Source organism: Hordeum vulgare, chromosome 7H (genome assembly GCF_904849725.1).
Source record: "Hordeum vulgare subsp. vulgare chromosome 7H, MorexV3_pseudomolecules_assembly, whole genome shotgun sequence".
In the NCBI taxonomy this organism is placed as follows: Eukaryota; Viridiplantae; Streptophyta; class Magnoliopsida; order Poales; family Poaceae; genus Hordeum; species Hordeum vulgare.
Genome location: NC_058524.1, coordinates 371902185 through 371918464, shown reverse-complemented (window position 1 = coordinate 371918464; position 16280 = coordinate 371902185). Strand labels below are relative to the sequence as shown.

The 16280-nt window shown below is 46.4% G+C and overlaps 1 protein-coding gene across 1 annotated transcript; it reads right to left on the bottom strand.

The window, feature by feature from the left end:
• Nucleotides 1–13104: 13104 nt before the first annotated feature.
• LOC123410339 (AT-hook motif nuclear-localized protein 23-like) lies at nt 13105–14715 on the bottom strand. Its single transcript, XM_045103271.1, has 2 exons — nt 14319–14715; nt 13105–14231 (listed from the first exon to the last, which is right to left on the bottom strand). Exon 2 carries the CDS (start codon nt 14226–14228, stop codon nt 13368–13370), a length of 861 nt encoding a protein of 286 aa, XP_044959206.1. The 5' UTR covers nt 14229–14231; nt 14319–14715; the 3' UTR covers nt 13105–13367.
• Nucleotides 14716–16280: the final 1565 nt, after the last annotated feature.

Below are 16280 nucleotides of genomic sequence, written 5' to 3'. Positions count from 1 at the left end.
GAGAGAGATTCCATCCGATATTTTCGTGGATAGGATCGCACGGGCTCTATCCTATAGTAGCCATCATGTACAAGGCAGTGCACACGACATACGAAGCGTCCCCGAGTCGTAGCAAGATACAAGGACTCTTTAAGACACAACGAGAACCGCTGTAAAACGATCGTGAATAACCGAATCCACTAGATGTCGAACCCCAAAATCACATCATGCATCTGTTGGAAGATTGTCCTATAAGTAACTACTTGAATTCCCACCTAAGAACTCCCGAAATTTTCTGGTCATGCAGTCGGGTCCACGGATACAAGGAGTAAAATCCATCACTCAACTCCTAGCAATAACACTAACTCGTCCAGTGTATCACATCCGTTAACACATAACCAGAATCTCGGAAGATCATCTATCTCAAACCCTCGTAATCACAACAATACCAAATATGGCGGTACCCCCGAATTCTCTACACTAGTACTGGGGATGCCGGGCTTATCTCGCCACTACTAGTATTGAAGCAATTTCGAACATCCTCCGTCGTGAGATACTAAGAAATCTGAATGATAACGATGTGTTCAAGAATCTCCTCGAGCTCAACTCCTAGGAATAAAATCAACACAACAGGAGGAACCAAGTCCAAATCCCGTCACATCCACATCTTATAGATTCCAAAAATATCCACGTGATTCTAATTTTTTTAGTGAGAAGAGGACTAGAATTAAAATTATTACGTCATGATTCCTCACCAGAGCATAGAAGAGGAGAAAAAAGAATCCTACTCTCCAATATATAACTAGACTCAAAGCAGTTTTTCACTAGACTCAACTCGGCCAAGTTCGATCAATCAGGGGGCTCCTAGGTCGGTACTGCTCTGATACTAACTTGTAATGCCCAAGATGCGGCCCTATCCTTATTTTGGCGCGACGTATCGACAGGGATATACACGCATCTCGTTGTTTCGCAAGAATGTATATCGTTACAAGTACATGTACTGAAAAGATGAGTATAAGGAGTTGGCTTACACTCGCCACAAGCTACATCAATATCACATCAATACAACAGTATACAGTCATCATGAAGAAGAGCAGGGTCCGACTATGGATGAAAACAAACGATAAAATAATGACATCGATTCTTGCTATCCCAGGCTGCCGGAATGAAACCCATCCTAGACGATGAAGAAGAAGAAGAATAACTCCAAATAACACAATCAGCGCGCTCACATCGAAGTAACTCTTTACCTGTACCAGCAACTGGTGTTATAGTAATCTGTGAGCCACAAGGGACTCAACAATCTCATTTCCAAAGGTATCAAGACTAGCAAAGTTTAATGGGTGAGGTATGGTTAAGTGGTGAGGCTGCAGCAAGCGACTAAGCATTTATTTGAGGTGGCTAACTTACGAGTACATGAATAAAGGGGGGATGATCTACGCATAGCGGACATGTACTACTGATGATCAAATGAATTATCCCAAACACCTACTTACGTCAGACATAACCCCACCGTGTCCTCGATCGGAGAAGGAGCTCGCAAAAGAGACAGTCACGGTTACGCACTCAGTTGACAAGTTTTTAAATTAAGTTTACTTCAAGTTATCTAGAACCGGATGTTAAACAAAGTTTCCACGTTGCCACATAACCGCGGACACGACTTTCCAAAAGATTTAACCCTGCAGGGGTGCTCCAATTAGTCCATCACAAACTACCACACGCTGCGACGGAATGACCTCGATTAGGGAAACCCGTGATCTCCTCGGGTTCCTATTGGAAAACCTCAACCTCGATATAGCCCAAAGTATCCTCGGAATCCCTCGCAAAAGTTTCTCAAGAAATGTAAAACAAGTCTAACAAGGCCGCCCGGCGTGTCGATGATAACGATAGGAGCCGCGTATCTCTTCTTAGGACATGACAGATGAGCTAAGCATAGAGTAACTGAAGTCCCGGGTTGCCCCAGGTAGCCCGCACGATGCTCTAGTTTGGGACCAACACCATCAGCACCGCCCCCTGTGTATTACGTTGAATTACTCCTCGGGTTCATGACGCCCTATGTTTTGAGTCTTAACAAATTATTATATTGGGAAAATATATTACCAATGTTGGGCATTGCTAGACGAGTTTTATCCCAAAACGAGAATCTAGGGGGTCCCTTAACAACCCCAAGCATGTTAGGAGCGCTCATTTATGGAACATAACACCGTTAACCGAAACTAAGGCGACAAAGGTGGAACAAAACACCAGGCTAGAAGGCCAAGCATCCACCGTTTACCAAGTATATAGGTGCATTAACTTAAATAGCATTAATATGGTGATATAACAGGGAACCCATGTTAGCACATGGAAGCAAGTGCACCTGCAACTAGCAACGCTATCAAAAGGCTGAGCAAGCGGTAACATAGCCAAACAAGGTTTAATGGGTAGTGGAAAGATTAGAGGTTTTCATGGCAATGTTGGGAGGCTGATATTTAATAGGTGGTAAGCAGCGAGACATAGCAAAAGAAACGAGACAACTAGCATGGCAATGATAGTAATGGTATCTAGGGAAATGATCATCTTGTCTGTGATCCTGCTTGGAGGAAGAACGACTCCATGAACCAGACAAACCGACGTAGTCGAACGGATCCTCACATTCCAACACGCTTGCGGAACTTTATCATGAAGAAGCAAACCAGAAACAAGAATCAACACACAATATTCACCACGACACATGCACGATATGATGCACAACCTAATATGATGCATGTCCATTTCAAATATGCAAGACATGGCATGACAATAACAACAATCAAACACTACACATTAAGTGAAGCTCAATATGCAACGAATTGCATATTGACGAAACTCCACATACGAATTATTTAGTTCACTCCCGATTAGGTAGACAACAATGTTAAATGTTGTTTAAACATGGCAAGAGGTGAATCACAAATAAACTACCTATCTAGACATTTTAAATGAGCCTCGAAACAACATATAGCATTTCCTAAATGACCCCACACGTTAACTTCGAATTCTGTCTAAATTTGTCCTAAACTCATTTTATGTTTGTTAAACGACAAACAAAGTGGTTCACGTAAAACTACGTGTCATTCTAGTCGGTTTACATATATAGCTCATCTCCAATGGAGCTACGGTTAACTAGCTACGAATCAAACCGTTTTTATCACGTTATCACACAAATCAATGCAAACAACACGTTTAACAGTTTTAAATATGCATGGGAGTTGGAAAATATTAACCTTCACGAAAATTTGGTCATTTTCCGTATACAACTTGTTTTGAAAGTTACGAACGTTTTTAAATTATGCATGCTTCTCGAATTAAAGAAAATTGCAGGCGTTAAAAATACTACTCGGGTTGAATCTGGCTAATGGGCCGAATCCAACCACGGGCACAACATACTAAGCAGTGCCTCGGGCGCAAAATAGAGAGGCTCGGGGTGGCTCACCTTGGGTCGGGGCCAGGGTGGAGAGGAGGGAGATAGAGATGGGCCGAAGGGGCACTGTCCTGGTGGCTCGGTCGCTGGGCCAGCTCACGCGGCCCACGAGAAGAGGCGCTAGCACAGCCCGCCTGGCGCTGGTCAACAACGAGCGGGAGGAGTCGATCTCCTCGTGCTCTCGTGCCGGAGGCGAGTTGCAGGCGGCGGCATGAGGCACCACGATGGCCGGAACGGCATGGGCCGATGGGGAACGGCGGATCCAGGCTCGAGGATCTCAGATCCGGCAACGACAGAAGCCTCGGGAGGCCATGACAGGGACACGTGCGGGAGAGAGAGTAAGCGGGGTGAGAGAGAGAGAGAAATGGGGGGAGGAGGAAAAGAGAGAGAGAGAGAGGAGCAGGGCAAGCTCCGCCCGGTGGTTTGGCGTCGGTCCAGCACGGTGCAGCTCCAGCAACCGCATCGCGGCTGGGCTCCGGGCGCCGACAGGAGGCACCCATGGGAGCGAGAGCAAGAGGAGATTCGGGGTGCTCACGCGCCATGCGCGGGGCAAGGCTGAGGGAGCAGTAGGCGCGGCGTACGTGCGGCGGCTTGCGGCTCGATCCAGGCCTAAGAGGGCCGGATCTAGGCCTGGCAAGCCCGCTTGCGGCTGGGAGAAGGTGGGAGAGAGAGGGCGCTCGCTCCTGGCTGCGGGGGCGCGGAGTTCGAGGGGGTTAGGGTTTGTTGTCTATTTAAAGACATGGGTTAGGTTTAGGGTTTGTAACTCCGATTTCAACCGTAGGATCGTAATCGGACGGTCTCGGCTGCTCCCTAGGGTTAGGTGGGCTTAGTGGTTGTGTAGAGTGGTGGTGGGCTAAGAAGAGAAGGAGGTTTGCGGCCCGGAAACGAGATTTTAAACACCGAAAAACGTTCGACGATAAACCAAAGACGGTGCCTCTCCGGTCGCCCGTTCGGGTATCAAACGAACTCCGATTGCGATGAAATTTGGCATGCGACCTACCTACACTATATTAAGACCGCACGCCAAGTTTCACCCAATCCAAGAATATTTTATACACACTTTTAAAAACAATATTTTAATGATGCTGCAGACGTGTGCGTGTGTGGTTGGTCCCGAAACGGTCAACGACGATAACGGAGAGAACCGGCAACTAGTAACAGATGCATGTTTTGAAAACGGGCGGCAACGGAGTGTCGATGCAATGCAGATGATGCGCACGATGCGACGATGAGTGCGACAAACAATCTAATCACATGACGACAGCGGAATAAAAGGAGAATCTTCTTGAGCGTCAGTCTCGGGCTATTACACCGGTGTAACTCCGCCCCGCGTCGGATAGCCATTGGGAGGGGAAGGTTAGGGGTCGCCACCACCAGCGTGGGCCGGGACGACCACGGGCGCCAGCGACGGCGGCAGGGAGGAGGGGGAGAGGGGGGCTAGAGGAGGCGGAGGCTGGGACGCGGCCGGTCGCCCACGGGGACGACGCGGTCCAGGGAGGAGGGGCAGAGTTCACTCTCTTTCTTCTTTAATAATAGTGTCACAAGTATATTTTCCTATAATAACGTGATAAGAGGCAAGCATTGTACTTTAGATTTTTAATTCTAGAGTAGGAGAAAGCATAATAAAATGATGTAGGTGGATTGTAAGATATTAAATAATATATTTTACTGAGTTTGATGGGAGAAAAGGAAAACGGACTGCATATTAACAGCCAACCGCAATAGGTGCTCCTAGAGACTTTATGAAAAGTGGGATGAGTCATGTATCAAAAGAGTAATACATATTTATATCTACCTATTATACTTACCCGTTATAGATAATGTCGTAATATCATAGCCAGCTGGCTATAGTATTAACCATGTTCCAAGTGCCCTGAAAGGTCTAACCTTTGAAGATCAACATGAATTTTTGTACATCATTAATAGTACTGCAGTAAAACCTAAGATCCTCTTTGAGGGTTTGTGTTCTAAAAAAAGTACTCTAGATGGTACTGGTGCAATTCGTTTGTTCTATATATGCGTGTGCATGAAATGTTAAACATCAAGTATTACTCATATATTTTTTCCCGCAAAAAAAATGAGTAATACTGGATTGTTTCCGGCTTGTTCAAGTTCCAGCAGGATAAATATTAGTTTTAGTTATATGTGATATTTCAAAGAGCACTAAAATTAAAACACATGGAGCGATGATAAAAGGGCTACGACCTGTAACAAACTCCATCGATCGACGAGTTACGCACAAAAAGGACAGTGTTAGGAATAACCACGGCGTCCTAGGATTAGTTTCCGTGTACGAGTCCGTGTAAGTTTCCACGTCAATCACCGAGTAGAATTAGGATTAGTTGGCAGCCTAGCTAGCTAATATATATACTCATGTATACCCCTGTACTTTGACCAAGAAGAAAAAGTAATACAAACACATAGGACCGACACGGTCCTATTAGCCATCAATCTCGTGTTCTCGTGTGTGTATCGATCGAACGTCGCCGGCTGGTTCTTTTGTGCATGCATGTGGTAGTACGTGGAAATCCATCCACCTCCTAGCCTGCTTGCTAGCTCATCGTCCATCTCTATAGCTGGTTAGCTCAGTAAGCTCGGAATTACTCGAGCTAGTCTTGTACGCGTGTCCCGTCGGAAAGTACACGACGGATCGCAGCGTCGAGGTCGGGCCTGTGCCAACAATTGGTATCAGAGCTTGGTTTATTGGCGTGATCTTCGAAAAGCAATCGAAGGATCATGTCGACCCCCGGCAAGGAGATCGTTGTGGTAGGAGCGGGAGCACCGATGCGGATGGTGGGGGTGTCGCAATTCCCCCGGTTGGATCGAGAGGACTACGCACTATGGGCGATGAACATGGAGGTCGCGATGGAGGGAGCGGAGTTTTGGGAAGCTGTCGACCCCGGCGGCGCCGAGTACGCGAAGGGCGCGGCGAAGTACCGAACGGATCGTCAGGCGTTAACGGCGATCTACTCCGCCATGCCGAAGGATGTGCTGCAGCACCTCGTCGGAAAGAAAACGGCGAAGGAGGCATGGGAGACCATCAAGATCCTGCACCAGGGTCATGAACGTGTCAAGGAAGCACACCTTCAGTCCTTGATGAGAAGCTACGAATGCCTGAAGATGGAGGAAAGCGAGACGGTTGATCAGTTTGCCTCCCGTCTTAAGACCCTCGTCAATGGCATACGGGGTTATGGTTCAACCTTAGAAGAAGTTGCGATCGTTCGACGATTTTTGCGCGCCGCGCCGGCGCGCTACATCCAGATCGTCACATCGATCGAGCAATGTCTCGACCTAAAGACTCTCACGGTCGAGGATCTTGTCGGAAGGTTCAAAGCCCACGACGAGAGAATTCGTCTCAGTTTCGATGACACGGAGGCGAGTGAGCACCTGATGCTAACAAAGGCGCAATGGATTGCCCTGTCAAAAGAACAGCAGGGCGGATCCACGAGCAACAGCAAGAAGAAGGGGAAGGGGAAGCAGCACTCGGCGAGAAAGAACTTCACCGACTCGGATGACGAGGATGCGCCTGCACCACCGAGGAGGAAGTTTGACATCAGAAAAGTGAGATGTCATAAGTGTGGCCTCCTCGGTCACTTCAAGGCTGACTGCGAGGAAGCACCGAAGCAACAGGCGCTCATGGCTGAGGAAGGAGACGACGGGGATATGATTCTGATGTGCGAACTAGTGGACGAAGATGATCCAGATGATCATGATCTGGACATGAGTCCGGTGAGTGCACCCACATCAGTACACCCAGGTGAAGTCGTGGCACCAGAAGTCCATGACACAAGACGTGATGGTGTGGTCGCGCAAGAAAGCGAAGACATGGCGCCTGAAGACCATGACACGGGGCGTGATGGTGTGGTCACGCTAGAAACAGGTGACGTTATGACGCCAGAATACCATAACATAAGGTGTGGCAGTGTGATCACGCTGGAAGACGGCGAAGATGTGTCGCTAGAAGAACACGGCGTGGGATGTGATGGAGTCGTCGCGATAGAACATGAAATGCGGCGACCTTCACTTAGCCCACACGAACTTGGCACATACGTGATGTTGGAAAATGCAACTTCGTGTTGTGCGGACATCCTGAGCACGGACGTATCTATTGCATTAGAAGATCGACCGGACGAGGAGAGCCCATGTGGACAGCATGCCCGAGCGCACGGAGCCGACGTTGTGCCGAACGAGCAAGTTGATGCGGCTATTGGTCGAGCATCGAACAGAGGTGGGAGCAACCCAAGTTGTGCAGGCACGAAAGCGGCTGATTTGCTCACTAGCTTGTGCTGCACAGTGGAGAAGCCAGATGGTGTTGGCCAGTACGAGCTGTATACAGCAGCTCCAGGGCTAGGGCTAGAAGGGGAGCAAATCCTAGAAATTTTGCAAGGGGCACTCAGCCTAGAAAGCAGCGTTGGAGGAGGGGCAAGTGTGTTCTCTGAAAGTCTTGAAACGCCAGAAATTATAACTTTGGCAAGTTTAAAAGAATATGTGGCTTCTCCAATAGCACATGAACGACGCGTATTTAATCTTTATCCAGAGGAAGCGCTTCAAATAAATTCGGTGAAGATGAAAAGTAAAGGGCAACGATGCTTGCACATCGAGGAACCGGAAATTTTTGAAGAAGCAATCATGGAAGAGTGTTGGCGTCATGCTATGGATGAAGAGTTGAGGTCGATCCGAGACAACAAAGTATGTGAGCTCGTGGATCTTCCCAACGGACATAGTGCCATAGAGCTCAAGTGGGTGTACAAAGTCAAGAAGGATGCCAAAGGGAACTTGGTGAAGCATAAAGCAAGGCTCGTGGCTAAAGCAAACGTGCAAGAGCAAGGTGTGGAAATCAAAGAAGTGTTTTCTCCGGTTGCAAGGATGGACTCGGTGATGCTACTTATTGCTCTCGCGGCTCAAGAATGTTGGACGATACATCACATGGATGTGAACTTCACGTTTTTGGCTGGGGAGTTAGAAGAAGAATTGTATGTGAAGCAACCACCGGGATATATCAAAGAAGGAGAGCAACACAAGGTATTGAAGCTACACAAGGCGTTGTACGGGCTACGACAAGCTTATCAGGCATGGAGCATCAAGCTTGACAGTACATTGATTTCTCTAGGTTTTGAGAAGAGTCCACTCGAGCATACGATGTATAAGCGAGGTAATGGAAAGGATCGTCTCTTAGTGGGCATCTATGTGGATGATCTGTTGATAACTGGAGCTGACGAAGAGGTGATTGCAAACTTCAAGCTACAAATGAAGGAGCTATTCAAGATGACTGATCTAGGGCTCTTGCGTTACTACCTTGGGATCGAGGTACAACAAAAGCCGGACGAGATCACACTATGCCAGCACGCATATACAAAGAAGATACTTGAAAGCAGTAGCATGGAAGATTGCAACCCAAGTTATGTTCCAATGAAGCCTCGTCTTATACTAAGCAAGAAAAGTGAAGCACTTGCGGTTGATGCAACGGAGTATAGAAGTGTGGTCCGAAAGTTGAGGTATCTCACAAATACAAGACCGGACTTGGCCTATTCTGTTGACATAATGAGTCGCTTCATGGAAGCACCCATGACGAAACAATGGGCAACTGTGGAAAATATACTCAGGTACATCAAAGAGACAACAAACTTCGGTTGTGTCTATTTGAGAGAGAAGAAGAAGGAGATGATGAATCTACTGGGCTACAGTGATAGTGACATGTCAGGAGATGTGGACGACCGTAAAAGTACCTCGGGCGTGGTATATTTCTTGGGAGGAAATATAGTGAGTTCGCTATCACAAAAGCACAAAGTGGTCGCATTATCCTGCCATGAAGAAGAGTATATTGCAGCTGCAACCGCGGTGTGTCAAGGTGTGTGCCTAGGAAGACTACTCGGTGACCTCACAAGTAAGGAACGGAAACCAGTGGTGCTCAATGTTGACGACAAGTCTACAATCTCTCTGTGGAAGAATCCAGTGTGTCATGATAGACGCAAAGACATCGATACGAGGTATCGGTACCTACGGGAGTGCGTGGAAGAAAGCAAGATTGATGTCAACTATGTTTGCACCGACGATCAGCTTGCAGATATCCTAACCAGATCTTTGGGACGACAGAAGTTCATGAAGATGCGACGAAGGATTGGTGTCGAAGCTGTGAAGTGAGGACATCGTGTTTAGGGGGGTGATTGTTAGGAATAACCACGGCGTCCTAGGATTAGTTTCCGTGTACGAGTCCGTGTAAGTTTCCACGTCAATCACCGAGTAGAATTAGGATTAGTTGGCAGCCTAGCTAGCTAATATATATACTCATGTATACCCCTGTACTTTGACCAAGAAGAAAAAGTAATACAAACACATAGGACCGACACGGTCCTATTAGCCATCAATCTCGTGTTCTCGTGTGTGTATCGATCGAACGTCGCCGGCTGGTTCTTTTGTGCATGCATGTGGTAGTACGTGGAAATCCATCCACCTCCTAGCCTGCTTGCTAGCTCATCGTCCATCTCTATAGCTGGTTAGCTCAGTAAGCTCGGAATTACTCGAGCTAGTCTTGTACGCGTGTCCCGTCGGAAAGTACACGACGGATCGCAGCGTCGAGGTCGGGCCTGTGCCAACAGACAGTAGTGGAACGAAGGACAGATGTAGCTCATGAAATGACACCATTGAATCGAATTGAAGTGAAGTTTGAGAGAGACGCAGTAGAGATGACATAGTACTGCGTGGCATGGACTTAAGAGCCGATATTCTACTATAGTTTTGCTCATTCTGGGAATGCATGCACACCATCTGGGGAGAGGCATCGCAAAGATTCCAAAACAGTCATGTCATGCCTTCAGAAAGAAAGTCGCTTCAAAAGAAATACCAGTACTAGTTAGTTAATCAATCATAGTTCGGCGCATCCATCATTTAGGTACTACTCCTATTCTAAACAGAAGACCTATACATTTTGTCTAATGTCAAACTGTACAAAATTAACCAAATTTGTAGAAAAGCTATAAACAACTACAATTCCAAATTAATATCACTAAATACACGACAAAATATATTTACATATTTATTTATTATTAGTACTATGATTATCAATAATTTTCCTGCAAACTTGGTCAAACTTTACACCATTTGATTTTAGACAAAGAATTATACACTTTATTTTGGAGTAGGAGGGGGTACTTTGCTGTGAGGTGAGCAATGAAAAATAACGAGTCTAGAAAAGCTCCTTAGGCATGTGCCAATGCAAGTCTATTAACACGATTTCATAGACATTTTATTTATGTGGCACTGTATTTAATGAAGAGAGATAGTAAGGTTGTATCTTAGCTAACATACAACCTTGTAAGTGACCATATGTAAAAAAGAGGTGATAATCCAATCACATGCATGCATGAGCCACAAATCATTAAATTTAGATACAATACATAACAGACAATGCATTATACTGGTTGTATTTTTATGTTTTTATTACCATATGATTAGGTGATAAGAGACGAGAAGCGCTTCTGTGTGGAGTGGTGGACAACATAAAGGTTGTTGTCGCCGGCCCGGGTTTGAGTCTTCTCATCTCCTATAAGAATAAGACAGGGGGAGTCTCCTCTTTGCTCTCATTATTTGATTACGTGATAAGAGACGATGCATTGGCACATACCTTAGATAAGCTCAATTCATGCCCACGTGAATCTAGTAGCTATAGAAAACCTAATAAATGTATATGATGTTATGCGGATTGAATATTATAATGTAACATCATACATTTATTATATTATGTACTGCCCACTTAATATGATTGGATATTATATTAGGCTGGTCATAGTGGGAGTAACTAAGATAGTATCATGTACTCGGGAATAGCAAACATGCTGATGTGGCAGACAATTAAAAAAGAAAGAGAGGGTTATAGTAACATAGATAGATACCGTAACATGTAAAATGCTATGCTACTACTCCCTCATTTTCGGTTTATAGGTCTCAAATCTGAAATCTCATCAACGAAGGTGAATTGTGAGTGGATGACACTAGTTTTAACTAGCCAATGAAATATTTCTCACATATTTAATTTCTGAGGCAATAAATGTAGCATCCTCTTTTTATTGGACTTGTATGGTGGATGTAAAAAATGATGCATGCATAGCCATTCATTTCCTTTCTCTAAACTATATGAATTAAATATGGTGCGGTATTTAAAGCACTTTAACTCAATTAGACTCAAAATAAGCCTAATATAATGGAAATCTGAAATGTTTGAGATGAGCCTTATAAACCGGAAAGGAGGGAGTATGTGTCATGCATGTCAATAAATAAGGTCATCTATGATGCTACTTTATGATACTATGCACTATGAAGATAGTATCATACAATAGTATCATATGCATGATACTACTATATGTTACTCCCCACTATGACCAGCCTTAGGCTGGCCATAGTGGGAGTAACTTAGGCAGTATCATATACTTGGGACTAACAAACATGCTGATGTGGCAGACAATTAAAAAAGAGAGAGAGGGTTAGAGTAACATAGATAGATACCGTAACATGTTAAATGCAATGCTACTATGTGTCTTGCATGTCAATAAATGAGGTCATGTATGATACTACTTTATGCTACTATGCATTATAGGGGTAGTATCATACAATAGTATCATATGCATGATACTTTTATATGATACTCCCCACTATGGCAAGCCTTATAATATTCAATCCTCACTTTCTCATTTAATTGTATGTCACCTTCCCTAAATTGTTGAGCCAAAGTGTTCGAGACTAAGATGTGTTACGATCGTAACTAAATATCCTACAGTCATAAGCCTTCCATATTTATGTCATAAGTGCTAAATAACCATAAATTCATACAAACTATATGGTTATTTTGTTTTCCTTACTGGTTTCCTTTTTGTAGATTTAAGGACAAGAAAAAGAGTCAGGGGATTATCAAGCATTACAATATGACTGCAACTATGTGCTCCATTAATTGGATATATGCCCCCTCCCACCTAAGCTAGTTTACATGTTCATGATGTTTAGATAGAGAGGAGTGCATGCATACATGAACTAATTAAACCTTTTCTTCCTTCTTTTCACACTTGATTAGCTAATCTAGCTGTAACCTAATACCTTTCTTTTGAGAGAAATCAAGTTTAAACTGCCAAAAAAGATGTGATGTTCTACCCGAGTTAGCTCTTTCCCCAGTCTATCGAAAACATGAATTAAGTGAGAAAAAAAATCTTTTCTTTTGCTTCGGGCATACTTGATCAATACTAACTCTATCATGCATTGTTTTCTCCAACCCATCAATTGATATATGCTTGGTTAACTTGAAGATACGGAGTATAAGGAAATAATTAAACTGGGACTCATTGTAGAAACACACCTGAGACCATTATCATTGTAAACATCTAGAAGATAGCAATCATTAATCTCAGTCAACAATTAACAGGAAAACTTTCTAATAAAAAAAATTAACAGGAAACCAAGTACAAGAATTAAGAAGCAAAAAACTCATCCCAAGTGAATAGATAGTAGCAAATGGCATCCAATTGACGGATGTAGCTGCTTGTATATGTTCAATGAAATCAAACAAATAAAGTAAAAAAAGAATGAGCTTGTCCTTATAGCACTAAAAAACAAGAATATTGAGCTTGCCGTTGGCACTATAAGAACGATCATGTGATGCAGCGTCACGCGAAAAATTAACTCATCATGAAACCATTCAAAGAATGAACAACAATACTAATTTAAATTGGTGAATTTATGAGTGCACGTTCTCACAACATATGCCAATTAAACAAACACGGATCAGCAATAAACACCAACCAAATATATATCAGGTTAACGCAAAAAAACATCAGGAGATTTCCTTCACAATGAACAAGATAGAATCGATCGACCGTGATAAGAAAGAAGTAGAGGCCAACTGTTGTTTTACACGTCCGTATCCTCGGACATACCTGCTGTCCTCACCGCCGGCCAAGATCCGTTACGAGAACGGCGGCCTCTCGACCCCACCGGCAGCACCCGGCCAGCTGTTGTGCACGTCCATGGGCATTGGCGGCAAGCCCATCGGCAGGTTGAAGAACGGGAGCCCAGCTGCTGCCGAGCCTCCTGACGGATCAACACCGAACGGCATGCCATTGCCGGCCTGGTCGCTCTCGCTCCCCCCAGGTGGCTGTGTAGGCACCACCTCGTCGCCGTCCTCGAGCGGCAGTCTCTCGTAGGCCACGTTGCTGAACGACGAGGCAACAACAACCACCGGCCCGGCCGCGACGAGCGCGCCGGCAACGCTGCCACCGACAACCTGACCCTGCCCTCCGGCTAGGAAGGCCGAGAGGCTGGTGGCCCCTGGTGGCGCCGGTGGCGGGAGGAAAGAGCCGGCGAGGGAGAGTATCTCGAACCTTCCGTGGAGCGTGGCCACCGCCGGCGAACCTGGCCCACTCTGGGCAGACTGTGGCTGCCGGAGAGTCACGTTCGTGACGGCCCCCGCCGCGGATAGCACACAGACGCCGCGCTGCCGACGGCGTGCGTAGGCGGTGAGCGCCTCGAAGACATCGCACCCCGCGGCGACCTCGAGGATGTGCGCCCTGAGAGCGTTGGCGCTCTCCCTGGTGATGATCACTGGCGGCTTGGGCTTGTTCTTGGATCCGGGCGGCCGGCCGCGTGGGCGGCGCCCCACGACCTCGCTGCCGCCTATCCCAGCCCCTACGGCTGCACTCCCTCCACTTCTGCCCGGCGAGAGCGCGTCCTGGCGGTCGTCGGAGCCTCCGGCACCGTCATCGTGACGGAAGTGAAGCTGCTGGTGGTGCTGGAGGTAGGAGTTGGTTCCCAAATCCAGTCCTGCCATTCTCTAGGGTAGAAGAAGAGCTAATTATAAGTAAGTAGGGAGTATAGTACCATTAAAAAGAGAAAAATAATAATGGCTAGATAACAGTACCGATAATATTAAGAAATTGGAGGTGCAAGAGAAGAATTGCTGCTTGTGATGATGATAATAGGCCGGAGGAAGAGGAAGAAGAGAGAGCGTGTGTCTGTGTAGGGTTTGTGGTGCTTGTTTTCTTGGAGGAGAGTAAAGAATGAGGTTTTGCTTTTTGGGATGTGGGGGGTGAGAGAAGAAAAAAAAGAGCTGAGGCGAGGTGTTCTTTTCCTTCCTTGTGATATTTGTGGTTGTTTATCCTTGTTGATGTTGCTTCCTCATGTGGGCTAAATATTTTAGGGAGGCGGGTACAGTGGAGGTGCAGGAGGGAGGAAGATGAGATGGAACCCAATGAGTTCAGGAGAGAGGAGATGGAAGGAGAGACCAAGTGATGGCAAAGGAAGATGAGAAAGGGATAGGCTAGGCTAGTTGTCTTTGGAGAGATGGCCGAAGAAGAAATACTATAGAACATGAGCCACCTTTCAATAAGAAAAAAAGGTGCTTGCACAGAGAGATATGGTTAACTAATTCTGTGCATACCACTCGCATATGGGGTGCAATTAGGAGCGACCACATGTCGGTTGCGTACATATACAATGCACGGAAGTGAAGCTAGAGTGCTTTTCTTCAGACAGAAGGATGATAGAACGTTGATGCTTATGCACGCAAGTGGAGGCATTAGTTTAATGATGCTTATTATACTCCGTCCAGATATATAAGCCGGACAAGTGTCTTCAGGTCTAGCGAAACATGTCTTGTATCCATAGAAATCATACATATTTACCTTCATGCCTTCATTTGTTGAATAAAGTTTCTAAACTTCCATTTTTCTTGGCATATTAGAGCAATTTCAATGGGACGATCCATTTTGTTCGTCGTCGTTTATTTGGGTCGGTGCGGACACAAAAAGCGGCCCAATGTGCCGACCCAAACGGACGCGCGTCCGGTTTTCGTCCGCGGGCAACCCATTCCCGACCCATTTTTGAGCCGAATTTGCGTCGGCGCGGACACGCGACGGACAAGCGCACACTCGCATTCTCCTGCCCCAGACCCGTTGGTCGGTGGCACATTGGCCTCGCCCCATCCGGTCCTCGCCCGCCTCCTTTGTCGCCGTCGCCGCCGCCCATTTTTGCCGGTGACTCTGCCAGCTGTCGGCGCCTCCACAACCGTCCAGCAACACCGCCCACTCCCACGTCGCCCGTCGCTGCCGTCTTGCCGCCGGGTAGCCGACTGCTTCCCACTCCCCCCCCCCACACACAGTCCGCCCTTACCAAGAAGCCGCCAGGCCGCCCGGCCAGATCTTCACCGGCACGCTCGTCGGACACGGACCTACTTGTCGGACGCCGGCAGGGCAGTTAGCTGGTCTGTGCGCGCCGCGACTCCCTTCGCCGGCCATCTCCTTCGTCGACGCCCGCAAGCTGTTCGACAGTTTGCCAAGGTACAAAATGGACTCCGTCGACGAGTTCTTTTTTCACAATTTCCTTTGCGACTCCGAAGATTCGTCATCCGATGACGAGGAGGAGATATTGGCTGCCGTGTTGGTCCATCACCACCTCAACTGCCAGCGGCCGTTGTTCCGTGGCTCCATTCCGGGCCACCTTCCGGCGTTGAATCACAACCGAGAGAGCGGGCATTTCCTTCTTTGGAAGGACTACTTGGATACAACAAACCGGTTGTTCAAACATCAAAAATTCCGCCGCCGTTTCCGTATGAGTAGACATCTTTTCAACCGTATTAGAGAGGGGTGGTCGGATATGATGACTATTTCGAGTGCAAAGAGAATGTCGTTGGCAAGATAGGTTTTTCCTCTTATCAGAAATGCACTGCCGCCATCCGAATGCTTGCATACGAAGTGCCCGGTGATCTCATTGACGAGTACGTCCGTATGAGCGAGTCTACTTGCCTAGAGTCCTTGTATAAGTTCTGCAATGTTGTTATTGTTGTGTTTGTCCCTGAGTACTTGAGAGAGGCGACTGCTGAAGA

Bases quoted from the DNA above. Each gene is read 5' to 3' on its own strand.
- LOC123410339 (XM_045103271.1), bottom strand. From the start codon at position 14,228: ATGGCAGGACTGGATTTGGGAACCAACTCCTACCTCCAGCACCACCAG.